This window comes from Acomys russatus, chromosome 19, assembly GCF_903995435.1.
Source record: "Acomys russatus chromosome 19, mAcoRus1.1, whole genome shotgun sequence".
Classification (NCBI taxonomy): domain Eukaryota; kingdom Metazoa; phylum Chordata; class Mammalia; order Rodentia; family Muridae; genus Acomys; species Acomys russatus.
Genome location: NC_067155.1, coordinates 58577821 through 58593123, shown reverse-complemented (window position 1 = coordinate 58593123; position 15303 = coordinate 58577821). Strand labels below are relative to the sequence as shown.

Genomic DNA, 15303 nt, shown 5'->3' with positions numbered 1-15303 from the left:
TCCCATGTTCTCCTCCAATACCCTACTGCTTCTGCTCCCCACCCTGTCCCTCCCCCCCCCCACCCCAGCTATCAGCTGTTGTTTTTATTGCTAGTTTTTGGAGCAGTCACATACTGGCTCCTTGTCACATCAACCCAGTGTTTGAAAGAGTCTGTGTTCTGGGTCAGGGCAAACTGGCAGCTGGCCTAGTTGGCTGTGAAACTGTAGGCAAGTGACTTAATATCCCGGGGATGAAGTTTTCCTCTATTTAAAACGGCCACATTCTGCCTGTCTACTGCTACACAACAAATGGACCCCAGATCGGAAGTCTATAATAACCAGTTCTCTGCTAAGGGCTATAGAACCAGAGGAGAAAGTGATTTTGCCTTTGCCCTGGGAGACCCAGAGACTCTATTGGGAAGACCCTGGTAACTGGTGGGTAGTGACACCTAGAACCAGGCCAAGTTCAGCCCGTTGCCTGCTTTTGTGTGACTCAAGCCACACCCACAGTATCCCTTGCTACTTTTACACTGTGGTAATATAGCAAGGTTGATGAGTCACAGGAAGGCCTATGTGGCTGAAAACCCAAAATATTTACCATCAACTGTTTCACCATTTTATGGGCTTCTTCACTCCCATGTCTGGTGCCTGCACTGGGAGGAGCCAAAGTCTATGCCTGGCAGAGAGGTCAGCCAGAACAACTGCCTGATTCCTGAGGCTTCCTCCCAATATGGCTGCCTCACAGTACCTGTGCTCTTAAGGGTGGCTCATGGGACTTTGGCAGTGTCATTTCCACAGTTCTTTACTAAGGAGGCAACCATATGTTGTAGGGTTTGAGGTTAAGCAAGGTAGACTCCAGCTGTCATTGAGAAGAGGCTTGGGGGCCCCTGCTTTGCAATGCTTACAGGGGCCCAATAACGCCGGGAGAACTGTCCCTGGAGACGGCATTAAATAAACAGCCGTTGAAAATGTGTTGTGTGCTTTCCGGTGCATAGTAGATGTTCGGGGAAATTGCAACAAGTGTTTCCTCTGATCACGGGGCTTCAAGCACAATGTCAAGCTGGGGTCCCTTTACTTTGGTTGTTTCTGGAAGTGCCAAGGCTGGTGTCGGTGGAGGAGCATTTGGCCAGTGTGTGCAAGTCTCTGGCTTCCATCTGTAGAGACAAGGGAGGGAGGGAGGGAAGAAAGGAAAGAGAGAAGGAAGGAAGAAAGGAAGGAAGGAAGAAAGGAAGGAAGGAAGGAAGGAAAAAAACAAAGGAAAGGGGCACCTCCCCCCTTGCCAAGACAGCTGAAGGCCTCAGCTGATGTGTTCCTCTGGATGTGACTGTGCATATCTTAGAACCCATCTTTTCTCTGTGACATCGCCAGGGGCCAGGAGCTCAAAGCCACTCTCGAGACCTTTCCGTCTGGCTTTACCAGCACTGGAGCCTCTTGATGTCAGATGGTACAAAACCAGGGGTCAGACGGGTGAGCCACAGTGACATTGCTCTGCTTGTCTGCCAGCAGGGACACTCAGGAAGGGTGGACAAGCTCTCCCATCGGGGTGGGCTATTTTTTATTTTATTTTATTTATTTATTTATTTATTTATTTTTTGCCTTGTTCCTGTCTCACTGGCTTCACGTGGATTCTTATTGTCAGCCGTGATGTGGCTACTGAACAGATTCCACAGCCGATTTGCTCTAAGGAGTTCCTGCTCCCATTTTTGTCTGGCCTCCTGTCTGGCCCCATCCATCCCGGTGCACAGAAGCCCTGCTTCCTCACCTGGCAGGTCAGCAGAAGGTGGATTTTGGAGTGAAAAAGCCTGGGTTTGAAGCACACAGCTCCTTAACTTGCTGTGGTGCTGTGAGCAGGCCAGTTCAAAGTCTGTTTGCCTTAGTTTTCCCCTCTGTACAATGGGCAAGGTGCTAAGCGGCATTGTTGGAATGGTGGGGAGTGGTGGGTGTGTAGTACATGTAAAGGATTTAGTCCAACAGTAGGTGCTCAGGGATGGAGGAAGGGGAGGAGAAACAGAGAGGAGGAGGATAGAGGGAAGGAGAAGGGAAAGGTAGAGGAGGACGAAGAAGAGAAGATGAAAGAAAGTGGGACTGAGAAAGGAATAAATGATGAGAAAGAACAGGTGAAGACAGAAGAGGAAGTGATGGAAAGCAATAGAAGGAATAGAAAAGATAGTGAGGGGTGGGAGAGGTGGAGAAAGACAGGATAAGGAGAGAAGTGAGACAAGGGCTATCAGTAATATCTACCACTTCCTTTGGGGACAAGTCTAAAGCCCTTGTCCCCTACATCAGGACATCAGAACAAGCCATCCTTAGTGGCAGCAGAGGCCGTGGCTCTTCCTGATGTGGTCAGGGTCTTGGAAGATCCAGCATGCTGGCTTGTTGCAGTTGTAAGGAACAGAACTCTACCTAGCCAGCTCATCAGTGAGTTGCTGTAAGGCTGGCCAAGAGGCAGGAAGGCAACACCAGATCTACCCTTGAGGAGCTGGGCTCTCTGAATGTAGACCTGAGAGATGGCCTCAACTCAGGCGGGCTCCCTGACCCCCGTGACACCAGGGCTTTGTTTTAAAGATCTGTTGTTTTAATTGTGTGGAGGTGGGTTATGTGTATATAAGTGCAGGTGCTTGAGGAGGCCAGAAGAGGGCGTTGGATTCCCTGGAGCTGGAGCTATAATGTGGGTGCTGGGAACTAAACTTGTATTCTCCAGAAGAGCCGTATGCACACTTTACCACTGATCCATCTCTCTAGCCCTAGACACTGTTGTTCTAAAGACAACATGAAAAGGCCAAGCAGCTACAAGATTTTTTAAAATGCTTTTTTGAAAAGAAAAAAAATAAATAAATAAACTGAAAACAGAATAAATTCTACTCAATCTGAACACTGAATAAACAGCCATGGTAATTAAAACCAAAAAGGAAATTCTAGAAGGCAAATAAACCCAGGAGGGGATGCCCACTATGGCTGACTATTGAACCAACTTGATGCACCATAACCACGTGCCTGAGAGAATAAGAAATCATGGCACACCAAGCGCTGGCTAGGAGATGAAGAACACTGCTCACTGTGGAATGCAGATGTACAACAGTGCAGCCCTTCCAGAGAACTACCTAGGTTCTCTCTCACACACACACACACACACACACACACACACACACACACACACACACACACACCTCTTTATAAATATTTACAGTGGCTTTATCTTCATACACACAAAATAACCCCAGCCAGGAAGCAACTTAGATGTCCCTCACCGGGCGATAATTCCACAAATTGTGGTACATCTCTCTACTATTGCTCAGCATTGCTGAAGTGATTTTGCTAGTAAAGGTGCCCTCTAGAGGCTGGGAAGGAAGGTCCACTGCCTCTTGCAGCTTCCAGTGGCTTCGGCAGTCCTTGGCTTCATGCTCTCATGAGGCTGTGCGTGCATCCTTAGAATCAGGACCTAAGGCTGTCCTTGTTACATCCACAATGGCCCTTGTTCTAACTGGGACTTGAGTGTAAACTTCTGGGTGACATGTCTCTCGGGAGAGCACATTCAACCCACCAACTTGCTTTTCTTAAGTTCATCTGACAAGGCCCTTCCTTTGGAGCTGGTCTGAGGGCAAGACAGACAATGCGGTCCCCGGATGCATGCTGGGGAGGATGCTCAAGGCTCAAGCCCACGCTCTCTGGAGCTGTCAGGCTGTTGATTCTTTAATAAACACTTGGGAGGAGAAGTGTCAGAGTGGGGACAGTTCTCTGGGCACCTCAGCATGGGGCCCCTCCAGATCAAAGAGGCACGGAATCCATGGCTGGCACCTCCGCAGATTTCATTACGTGGTGACCTTTCCTGCCTGGAGTTCACACACCAACAGGAACATGGCTATGGAAGCTTCCTTCCACATCCAGGTGCAACCCCTTTAAACTGACCGGCTTGGGTGTCTCTCCGTGAGTGAGTGAGTGAGTGTGTGTGTGTGTGTGTGTGTGTGTGTGTGTGTGTGTGTGTGTGTGTTGGAGGCTGTATACCCGGTGGAGGCCACAGGTTGACCAGTTGTCTTCCTCTGTCACTTCCTATCTTATATTTTCAGACAGGCTCTCTCACTGAACTAAGCTAGACTCTAGAAGGATCTAAGAGCTGCAGAAGGGGCAGCCATTGCCGAGGGAGCTGGCTTGGCAGACCCTTCGTGCCCAGTTCCTCCTGTCTGCTGTCTCTGCTCCCCCACTTGTCCCTGACCCCTGCCCTGTTTTTTCTTTTCACAGGACCACATCCCTGTCCCTTACCAGCCAGATTCCAGCAGCAACCCCTCATCAACGACGTCCTCCACGCCCTCCTCACCAGCACCCCCCCTCCCTCCCAGCGCCACGCCGCCTTCTCCTCTGCACCCTTCCCCACAGTGCACGAGACAGAAAAAGAACTTCAACCTGCCAGGTACTTTTAGACAGGTGGGAGGGAGGGAGTTGGGTCATTGCGGAAGCCAAGCAGGATGGGGCCAGCCATTGCCTGAAAGCAGCAGGTTAATGCTCAGAGAGAGTCAGAGAGGTAGGTGTGTGGACGTGTGTTTACCATACGTGGGGCAGCTGTCATATAACACCCCATTTCATCTTTAGAGGAAATGTAAAGTAAGAGTCATCAGCTCTACTTGACAAATGAAGAAACTGAGGCACAGGGGCTCGTAGAGACGCGCCATTTGTTTAGCATCGAACTGATATCTTTACCTGGCCAAGTCACAAGGCAGATCCGTCTGCTGTGGAGTTGGCAGTTGTTGTCCAGTGAGACAACTTGGTTGAGATTGGTGGCAGGGTGCTGTGCTGAGGATCACAGGGACACATGCTAGGGCTTCTCATGACCTAACCCAGGTGCCAGACAGACCTGGCTCAGAAAGGAATGTGTGAGATCCTGAAGTCAGGATTCATGTCTGTTTATCCTGCTCCAGGGGTGTGACCTCTGACCCTAGTCTCTCATCTCAGCCCTCGGGAGAATGGTGGAAAAGCCACTTGCAAGACACTGTGACTTCTCATCCTTCATTGTCATTAGACAGGAGAAAGGATCTTTCTGTGCCTTCAAGTGGACCAGACCTAAGACACTCGCTGCCTCCTTCAGGGACCAAACAAGCCCAAAGGGCCCAAGAGGCCTGAGTCTGTCAATTCCATCACTGTGCTGCCCGAGAAAGGGCTGGAGAGGTGGCTCAGCAGGGAAAGGCCTCACAGTACCAGCGTGAGGACCTGAGTTTAGTAATGTTTAACAAAAAGAAAAGCCTGGTACAGAGACACACGTTCGGATTCCCAGAGCTGGGGACATGGAGACAGATGGATCATGGAGAGTCACTGGCATCCAGTCCAGCCAAATTGTTGAGGTCTAGGTGAAGTGACACCCAAGGTGGACAGAACCTGAGGACTGACACCCAAGGCTGGCCCCTGGCTACTACATACATGTGCACATGCGCACTTGCATGCACTTGCACATATAAACAAATACTGTTGGAGTCATCTTCTGAGGAAGCTAGTTTGCCATCTGACATTTAGAATGGGATCAGCAGTGCCACTTGTAGGAGTCTCTATTCAGACACTCACACAAGAGCACCAGGATCTGTGTGTAAGGACACTGGTTACTGCAACACTGACGAATTGAGACTGTTGTCAAGGGCATGGCTGAACGCACTGGAATGATGCTCTGCCACCCTTTGAGGGGACTCAGTACTCTGCAGCAATCTCCCAGAGTGCCAAGACATTCATCATGGGTTTTAATTAGAAATAAGTGACTTGCAAAATAATTGACATGCTGTCATTTTGTTTATTGTGAGTTAATTTTCACCTATTTATGCATTGCAAGTATAAAATCTGCCAGGACTTCTTGGCTGTCGTCAGTGAGCAGAGAGGTTTCGGCTTTCTCGTTTGTAGTGCTGAGGTTAGAACCTAGGGCCTTCTGTGTGTGTGTGTGCCAAGCACTGCATGACTGAGTGTCATCCCTGTGCCTACATGTGTAGTTCATAAAGAACGCACAAGAGTGGCTCCCCCCCCCACCCCACCCCTGCTGAGCGGCTGCACCACTTGACACCAAGAGCACATGAACACTCAGGATTTTTTTTTTTTTTTTTTTTTTGAGAAAATCTCTCAGTATGTGTCCCAGACTTACGTCAAACTCACCATCCCCCTGCCTCTGCTTCTGGAGTGCTGAGGTTATTAGTGTGCGCCGTCACACCTGACGAGCAGGAGGGCTTTCGTTTTACCTACTTCTGTCATGTGTATAGTGGGGAGTGAGTGTGAGTGAGTACAAATGATGGGCTGTGATGCTGAAATGGAAAACAAAATACAGACCCCCCCCCCCCGAAATGCAGGCAGGTCCTTCCCAGAGTGGCAAGCATCTGGCTCCCTCTCACACTCTTGATCCTGAGAGTCTGGAGATGAGGAACAGAGCTAGGAGTATGGCTGACTGTAAGAGGTTGAGTCCTCTGACGGCTGTGAAAGCTAATGCTCAGATATAACGGTATCGCTGCTACGATTGGTTGATCTAGAGCACTCAGGGGGTGTCCGAAAGGGGGCGGGAGGTTAACAGTCAATCTGACTTACCCGGTGACCTCAGAGTACAAGGAGAAAGAGATGTTAGCCAGCAAAGTGTGATGTGTGCTGACTGGACACTGGTGACCACATCTGGCCCATTGCATTGGCCACTGTTTCCCATCCTTACCTAAGCCCTTCCTTTCCTGTGCACAAACCCAGTATAGGTCAGAAGGGAGTAGCTCTGGGCACAGCTAAATCTGGTTTGGGACCCCAGCCTTGTTTTGAGTGGCCGTGGTGTCCCCATGGCAGATGGCATAAAGGGGGTTCCAGATGTAGCCCCCAGGTATCTCAGTTTCTTTGGAACCATCCTAGTACACAACACACACACACACACACACACACACACACACACACACTCATGCACTTACATGGATGCACACACATGCACACACACATATATATATACTCATGAACTTGCACACATGCACACACATACATTCACTAATGAGCTTGCACACATACACACTCACTCATGCATGCACTTGCACATGCACACACACTCATTCTCTTAGATGAATGCACACCACTCCGGGAAATATGAAATTCTGGCACCTTAAAAAAGGAGAAATAAGAAATGAAGCCACCTCTGATGGATACAGCAAGATTTCTATTTCCTTTTCAGTTTCAGAGGTCTCTACAGTGTAGGGTTAGTAAGCCACCTGGTTACTCTCTAGCATCCCACTTTTTTTCCCTCTCAACTGCTCCTTCCCACCTTGCCCTCTAGTGCCCACACCATTAGAAAAAAATGGCACCCCCTCCTCCAGCAAACACCCACAGGCATCCTGTGTGCTCCCCAGGACTCTCACTTCTCTTCCTGGTCGTCAGAGGGCATCCATTGATAGCTTTCATTAACAAGCACCCATCGAGCATCTACTGTGTACCAGACACTAAATGCAGAACCACGGGCAACCCAATACAGCTCTGTTTTAGAGCCCGAGTGCCACTATAAGAAGTGATCCCAAACTGAACAGCTCGAACAGCACAAAGGCACCTTTTATTTCTCAGGTTAGAAGCCCAGAGCAGGTTTGACAGGGGAGAAAACTTGATGGCTCAGTGAGCCCAGGCTACCATGCTTGCAATGGGTTGGGGCCATTTTCTTGTTTCCTCCCACCCCAGCTTCTGAAAGCTGCCCACCTTCCTATGTTTGCACCTGTTCATTACTCTACCTGGGCCTCTATCATCACCTGTCTTCATTGATTCTTTTTGACCTCTGACCTCCCTCTCACAATGACCTTTATAATCACAATGGAGGTCATCCACCGAGCTCAGGCTAGCCCTTCATCAAGAGCCCATTTAAACCCATATGCAAAGTCCCCTTTGCTGAAGCCATTCTGTCACTGTTCTTCAAGATTAGGATATGAGCAGCATTTTTCAGAGCAAACATCAAGGTCTTGCTGTGCTCTTGAGGCTGCTGGTCTTGAACACATGGTTCCCCTGCTTCTTGGAAGAGCTTGATCGTCATTCCACCTTTACTGCAGGCTAAGAGTCCCTCAGTGCAGTTGGAGCTGGGGGGTGGGAGGGTGGCTGAGGTCAGCTGGACCCCTGAGATGCCATAGTTTCCAATTTTGTAATTTTAGCCTTTTGTTGACAAGATGGCTGTGTGGGGGACTTGTATTCGGCTGTGTAGCCAACAACGCTCCTGGATTCGTGAGCTGCCTCTCTTTTGGACAGCTGTGTTTTGTGACCTGGAAGAAATTATTGCCTAGTCTGTATACCTATGTTCTAGAGTCAAAATAACCCCACTGGCATTCCAAGGATATCCCAGACTAGGAAATGGACTAAGTCAAGAGTGTCTGCTTTTTAATCTTTGATAAAAAGAGGCAATTTTAGTTAGTCATCAACACATGTTTCCCACCTACGTGTGTGGGGACTCGGCACCCGAGACACTGGGATTTACTCTCTGTCCTAAAGGAGCTTGTAAGTCAACTCCTGCCTCAAGGGGAGCGGTTCATTTGTATCCTCCCCCTCCAACAAACAGTCTAGTGCTTGAAGCAATATGGCTGTCTCTTGGTTCTAAATCATTCTTGGTTGCTAGTTAAGAGAGCTGAGAGTCCATTTTTCATCACTTGCTAATGCATTCATTCTGCGGATCCAGGGCTCCTGGATCTTCATGAGTATCATCACAGTCCAAGGATGTTCATGTCCTTGTATGACACACATGCGGCCTCCATACACCCTCCCACATGCTAAACCATCTCTGGGTAGCACCATCACTGGGTAGCACTGGGTAACCAAGTGCTGGGTAGATGCCACATAAATAGTTCCAGTGTATTGCTCAAGGACTCACAGCAAGAAAAAAAAATGTGCATGTGATTGGTACAGGTGGAGTTTGTGAAAGAATTTTTCTGTCCTGGATCAGTTGAATCTGCAGTTGAAGAATAACCAGGGCCCCAGATGTCCTTAGTCAGAATTTACTCATGCACTAATATTGCCCACACTTTGTCTGTGTACACTGAGACATGGAAAGGTTTGCTTGGATTTTACAAGAGACAGACATATGCAGAGCAAACACATAGTGCTTCTAGACTCCAGACTAAGGCCTGGGTTCTCACAGTAGGGTGTCAAGTGACAGCCAGCAGTGCCCATCTCTGAAGGCACCAGAGTCACTTTTGGTATTGGATTCTATAAACCTAGCTTGTATGTGACCTCATCTCTGCCAACCATGCTTGTTGGGGGTGGGGATAAACTGTCTGATCTGTCCACACTTTGTGCACTGTTCCCCAAAGGAGCAAGTGACAAATTCGAAACCTTGGTCTTTGGTGCATGAATCAGAGGTAAAGTAAGTTGTTAAGAGAATCAGCAAGCGAGGTACAGAAAACATCTTTTGTATAGTTATTCTTGTTAACATAGAGATTAATCCATGTTTATGGTACATGGGCAAGTCCTGTTCTCTGAAAGAGTGAATAGAAGGGACAAAGATGCTCACACTGTAATCCCCAAGTCTGTCCCTGCTATGACAAAAGGACTGTGATGGCTCGGATTAAATCAAAGATTTTCAATGGTGCAGATTATTTTGGATTATGCTAAATTCAATCCAATAAGGAGCGGACAAGAAGGTCAGCAGGAAGTGATGTCAGAACAAGTAGCCAAAACTGGAGAGAGTTGCTAGGGAGCCAAGCAGAGCTGGAGTCAGATTCTCTGTTGAGCACGCTTTACTGGGGAAGACAAGCTGCCTTTCCCAAAGATGTTGGGTTGGATTGGATTGGATTGGGTTCTCCGGGGAGTACAAATTATATATCATGTTTGTGTCTCTTTAAGACTCACTGTGCTGCCAGGCATGGTGCCGCATGCCTTTAATCCCAGCACTTGGGAGGCATAGGCAGGTGGATCGCTGTGAGTTCGAGGCCAGCCTGGTCTACAAAAGTGAGTCCAGGATAGCCAGGATTGTTACACAGAGAAACCCTATCTTGAAAAAAAAAAAAAAAAATCCAGCCTCCAGATTGAATAAGGGTCTGTTAGTGCTGTTGAGGGTCATAGCATTTATTGTCTCTTTATTACAGGGAAAAGAAAAAAAATTCAGTACACAGATTGATGCTGAAAATTTATGTAAAGGATCTGTAAAAGCAAAGATTATTGTGGAGTATGGCTTCATGATGTGTGTGTGTGTGTGTGTGTGTGTGTGTGTGTATTCACGCACACACATGCGCATGTGAGCCTCTGAGAGGGTGTGGCCTGACTTTATGGAGTGTCGATAGTCCTATATGATCATACTCCCTTATAATTCAGGGGTCTATCAAAGCATGGACACTCTTAGGTTGTCAGAAAATGGCTGTGTAGTGATGATAGGCATGAGGTTTGGTACCCAACAAGGCAGCATTCAGTGGCGCTCACACTGCTGTTCTCTGTCTTTTGCAAGCTTCCCACTACTACAAATTCAAGCAGCAGTTCATCTTCCCAGGTGAGTGTCCTGGGGATCAGGGATGTGCGGGCTGGTGGAGAGGTCCAAGGGATGTGGGGCTGGTGGAGAGAGGTCAAGGGATGTGGGGGCTGGTGAAGAGAGGTCAAGGGATGTGGGGGCTGGTGGAGAGAGGTCCAAGGGATGTGGGGGCTGGTGGAGAGAGGTCCAAGGGATGTGGGGGCTGGTGAAGAGAGGTCCAAGGGATGTGGGGGCTAGTGGAGAGAGGTCCAAGGGATGTGGGGCTGGTGGAGAGAGGTCCAAGGGATGTGGGGGCTGGTGGAGAGAGGTCCAAGGGATGTGGGGGCTGGTGGAGAGAGGTCCAAGGGATGTGGGGGCTGGTGGAGAGAGGTCAAGGGATGTGGAGGCTGGTGAAGAGAGGTCAAGGGATGTGGGGGCTGGTGGAGAGAGGTCCAAGGGATGTGGGGGCTGGTGGAGAGAGGTCAAGGGATGTGGGGGCTAGTGGAGAGAGGTCCAAGGGATGTGGGGGCTGGTGGAGAGAGGTCCAAGAGATGTGGGGGCTGGTGGAGAGAGGTCAAGGGATGTGGGGGCTAGTGGAGAGAGGTCCAAGGGATGTGGGGGCTGGTGGAGAGAGGTCCAAGGGATGTGGGGGCTGGTGGAGAGAGGTCCAAGGGATGTGGGGGCTGGTGGAGAGAGATCATGAGCATTGAGACGAGTGGGGTGTCCACACTCCACCATAACATCTGGGCATGGAAAGGGGGAGAAGCTAGGGGTGGGAGAGCCCAAGGGCACCATTAGAGCCAAGAATGTACTCAATACAGTGGAGGCCCAGAGGCTCAGCCAGGCAAAAGGACTAGATTTGGAGATAGATATGAGCTGAATGGTCCCCTTGACCCCTTGAGGAGTGAGAAGGATTCAGGGATGGGCAGTGGATGCTTAGGTATTCTGTCCAGCCTCCTTGGCAGCAAGGGCGTGGTATGCAGAATCTTTAGGCTGCTGGTCCATCACAGTAGACAAAGCCCAGGTAGGTGAAGCAGGGGAAAAGAATGCTGGCCGACGTTGAAACCTGTAACACAGGGTTTGGTTGCTGGCTGCTGTGTCTCTTGAGGGGTGGGGTGAGGGCTGTGGGCTCTAGGTTTGACCTCTAAGTATGTGACCTCTGCCTCGCAGATGTGGTGCCTGTACCAGAGACGCCCACCCGGGCGCCCCAAGTCATCCTGCATCCCGTCACCTCGAGTACAATGTAAGTGTACCCCAAGATCTAGTACTTTCAGCCCTCTTGTTCCTCTGCTGTCACTTTTTCTCAAGCCTTTTGAAGGGTACAAGTCGGGGACAGAAAAACGGGGTGGATAGAAGGGGCCTGGCACCCCAAGCTGAGAGAGAAGTGACAAGAGGCCATGTTAGCTTCCTTGAGACAGCTTGTTCTGTGGCTCTGGCCCTGTGTGGCATCTGCAGTTCTACAAGTCACACCATTACCTCACAGTGTCCTCTTCATGATTCCAGACAACTGTCTTGGGCAATAGCTAGCTGATATCATGACCTCCCTTTTAAAAAAGTGTCACTTAAGTTGGGCCTGGTGGCACCTGCCTGTCATCCTATATATTTTGGAGGTCAAAGCAAAGGAATTGCAAGTTTAAAGCTATCTTGGGAAACTTAGTGAGACCCTACCTCAAGATCTAAACATATGAAAAGAGCTAAGGATGTACTTTGATTGAAGGCTCCAGATTTAATCTCTAGTCCTGTGGAGAAAATCGAGGAAGGACAATAAGAAAGAAAGAAAGAAAGAAAGAAAGAAAGAAAGAAAGAAAGAAAGAAAGAAAGAAAGAAAGAAAGAAAGAAAATAAACACTTTTCACCCAGGATCAACAAACTCCAGCCTGTCAGACAAATCCCACCTGTCACTTGTTTTTGTAGGTAAAGTTTTATTGAAACACTGCCATGCTCGTGTGTTTACAGGGTCACAACTGGCTGCCTTTTCAGTACAGCAGGAGGGTTGACAGGTGCTTAAGAAAGCACAGGGCTCAAGAAAGCCAAAAATATTGAGTCTCTGACCCCTTGCAGAAAGAGCCCACTAGCCTCTGTTATTTATACCAGTATAAAATGAAAAGAGGCTAATTTGGGAGAATTTGGAATATTCTGTGAAAAGGGAAAGGAAACTTGCCCCTTGGTGTTCCACAGTGCTAGAATGTTCTCACGTGCCCGCTCATCCTACTCACAAGCTTGTGATTTGTGGCACAGGCAGTGGCCATCCTTGCAGTCCTGTTTTTTTTTTTTTTTTTTTTAAGTATGTGAATTAGAAATTTTTAATAACATGAGTTTTAGATATTTTATTAAGTGAGAACGATCTCATTCATCTTTAAAAACATTATACAATAAACTTGTATAAATAGTGTCCTGTTTTATCTTTAATGTAGCGACGCTGATTTTTCCCATGTGACTCTGGGCTCTTCTTAGGCAGTGTCTTAATGACTACAGAGTAACATACTGATGTGGAACTCAGATCTCCCTGCTGTAGACAGCGTGGTCAGGAATGCCTCGGTATATGCATCCCAGGATGACCCGTTGCTTAGACAACCAGAGAAGTCACCTTTCTTCCCTTTTGTGCTTGTGCCCAAAGCCTGGAGCATGCTGGGATGTGAGGAGGCTCACAACTCTCATCCCGTGGCTGCTTGCTCTTGATTCTTGCTTCCCTAATGGCGCCATCCCACTTGACCTGGATTAGGACTTTGTGAAGAGCCGACAGACAGTGCGTCTCTAAAATCAAAGGAGCAGTGTCTGGCCAGCGGGTATTTTCACTGACCCAGAGATCTGGCTCATTTCTCGGCTGCTCACAAACCAGCCCCACAGTTTGTACAGGATGAGCTCTGAGTTATCAGCGACAGTCAGAGCTGCCGGGGTGGTGCGGGGAACTGCCTGCCATCTGCTTGAATGTGTGAGGAGTGCTGGGAAGGAAGGCTGCGGAGGGAAGCCATGGAATAGCCCCGGCAGCTGGAGGCCCACATTGAAGCAGAAGGGGGTGGGCTGCCCTTGGGTGGTTAGGCAGGAGAGGGACTCCTGTGTCCCCACATACTTTCATCCCACCTCCTAAGGCTAGCCCATAATAATTGATCAATGCATGTCACCTGCAAAAGCCCTCCCTCTCCTGTTTAGTTCTTCCACAGAGGTAGATTGACTCAGTGTATAGGACCATCAGCTTCCTGAGATCTGAGCCCCTCCCCCTACCCCCCATACAATAGGGTGGGTAGGTGGGGTTGCTAAACTTCCACTGGAGAAATATGAAGGGGGCGTGGTTTTCCTGGAGATGGCCTTGTCTTACCTGTTCTGAGTTTTGTATGCAGTCAGAAGCCAAGCTGCTCTGTCCCCACAGCACTCCATAGACACACACCCTGAAGTGTAGAAAGCTTCTTCAAAATACCTCCATAAGGGCTGGAGAGATGGCTCAGTGGTTAAGAACACTGCCTGCTCTTCCAGAGGTCCTGAGTTCAATTCCCAGCAACCACATGGTGGCTCACAACCATTCACAATGTGATTTGATACCCTCTTATGGCCTGCAGGTGTGCATACAGGCAGAGCACTGTATACAAATAAATAGATAATTAAAAAAAAACCACCTCCATAAACTTACTGTACCCCACATCCCCATCACAAAACTATGCATTTGATGGTGCCTCCACACTCTTAATACTCAGTCAATTATACCATCAACACACAGTGTGCCCCTAATACCCTTAAGTGTGTCCACACAACTCAAGACAAACCCTACACACTACACATCCCCTCATTCCTTGCACTGCTCACACACGGACACATTTCTCCCCAGCACCCGTACTTAGAATAGGACCTCAGCTTTCGAGCTTTGTGCATGTGACAGCCACACCTGTGTCTTCCCACCCAGGAAAGGTCTTGTTTTCCTTCCACACGTCTTGATTCCATATTGGCCAAGTTAAACTCCGGCACCATTGTCTTGGTCACTATTTTATTGCTGTGAAGAGATACCGTCACTGAGACAACTCTTTATAAAAGCATTTAATCGGGAGCTTCCTTACAGTTTCAGAGGGTTAGTCCATTGTCATCATGGCAGGAAGCATGGCGGGCTGGAGAGGGAGCTGAGAGCTACATTCTGATCCACAGGCAAAGAGAAGGGGGTGAAGGGGAGAGGGAGGGAGGGAGGGAGGGAGGGAGAGAGAAGAGAGAGAGAGAGAGAGAGAGAGAGAGAGAGAGAGAGAGAGAGAGAGAGAAAGAGAGAGAGAGAGAGAGAGAGAGACTGGGCTAGGCATGGACTTTTAAAACCTCAGAGCCTACCCTCAGTGACATAGTTCCTCCAACAAGGCCACATCTAATCTGTTCAAATAGTGCCATGCCAGTTCTTAGTGATTACTCTATGAACCTATGGGGGCCCCTCTTTGCTTGTTTTTGTTTTTCAAGGCAGGGTCTCTCTGTGTAGCCTTGGCTGTCCTGGACTCATTTTGTAGACCAGGCTGGCCTCCCTGAAGGCTGGGATTACAGGCATGCGCTACATGCCAAGCAGGAGGCCACTCTTAATCATAACACGACAACGTGCTCAGCGAAGCTCTCTTCTGGGAATTCTCACAATACTCCATTTGTTCAGTTCCCGGGTAGCTGCTGGCCCGTGTTGCTTTCAGCTCCCCCTTAACGCCTACCTCTGTTAGGTTTTTCAGCAGTAACTAGACTTCCCTCTGTACCAGGAGCCATGCTGTCTCCAACTCCAGAGCCTCCTTTTAAAGACATGCTTGGTGCAGAATTCTAGACAGATAAATTAATTAACTAAAAATAAACAAGCAGATAAATATGCATTGATATTGAAATCCTAGTGGAGGGGTGGGGCTGAAGTGATGGTTCAGTAGCCATGAGCACTAGCCAAGCTCTTGCAGAGGACCAGAGTTTGGTGCCCAGCACCAGTGTGGGGTAGTGTGT

At 48.8% G+C, this 15303-nt stretch overlaps 1 protein-coding gene across 1 annotated transcript in view; it reads left to right on the top strand.

Annotated features, from left to right (window-relative positions):
- The window catches only part of Ksr2 (kinase suppressor of ras 2), a 333604-nt gene that overhangs the window by 260752 nt on the left and 57549 nt on the right, over nucleotides 1–15303 (top strand). The window contains exons 10-12 of the mRNA XM_051161630.1: nucleotides 4216–4384; nucleotides 10370–10411; nucleotides 11540–11612. Coding sequence (XP_051017587.1) covers nucleotides 4216–4384; nucleotides 10370–10411; nucleotides 11540–11612 — 284 coding nt within the window. The remainder of the gene's footprint in view (nucleotides 1–4215; nucleotides 4385–10369; nucleotides 10412–11539; nucleotides 11613–15303) is intronic.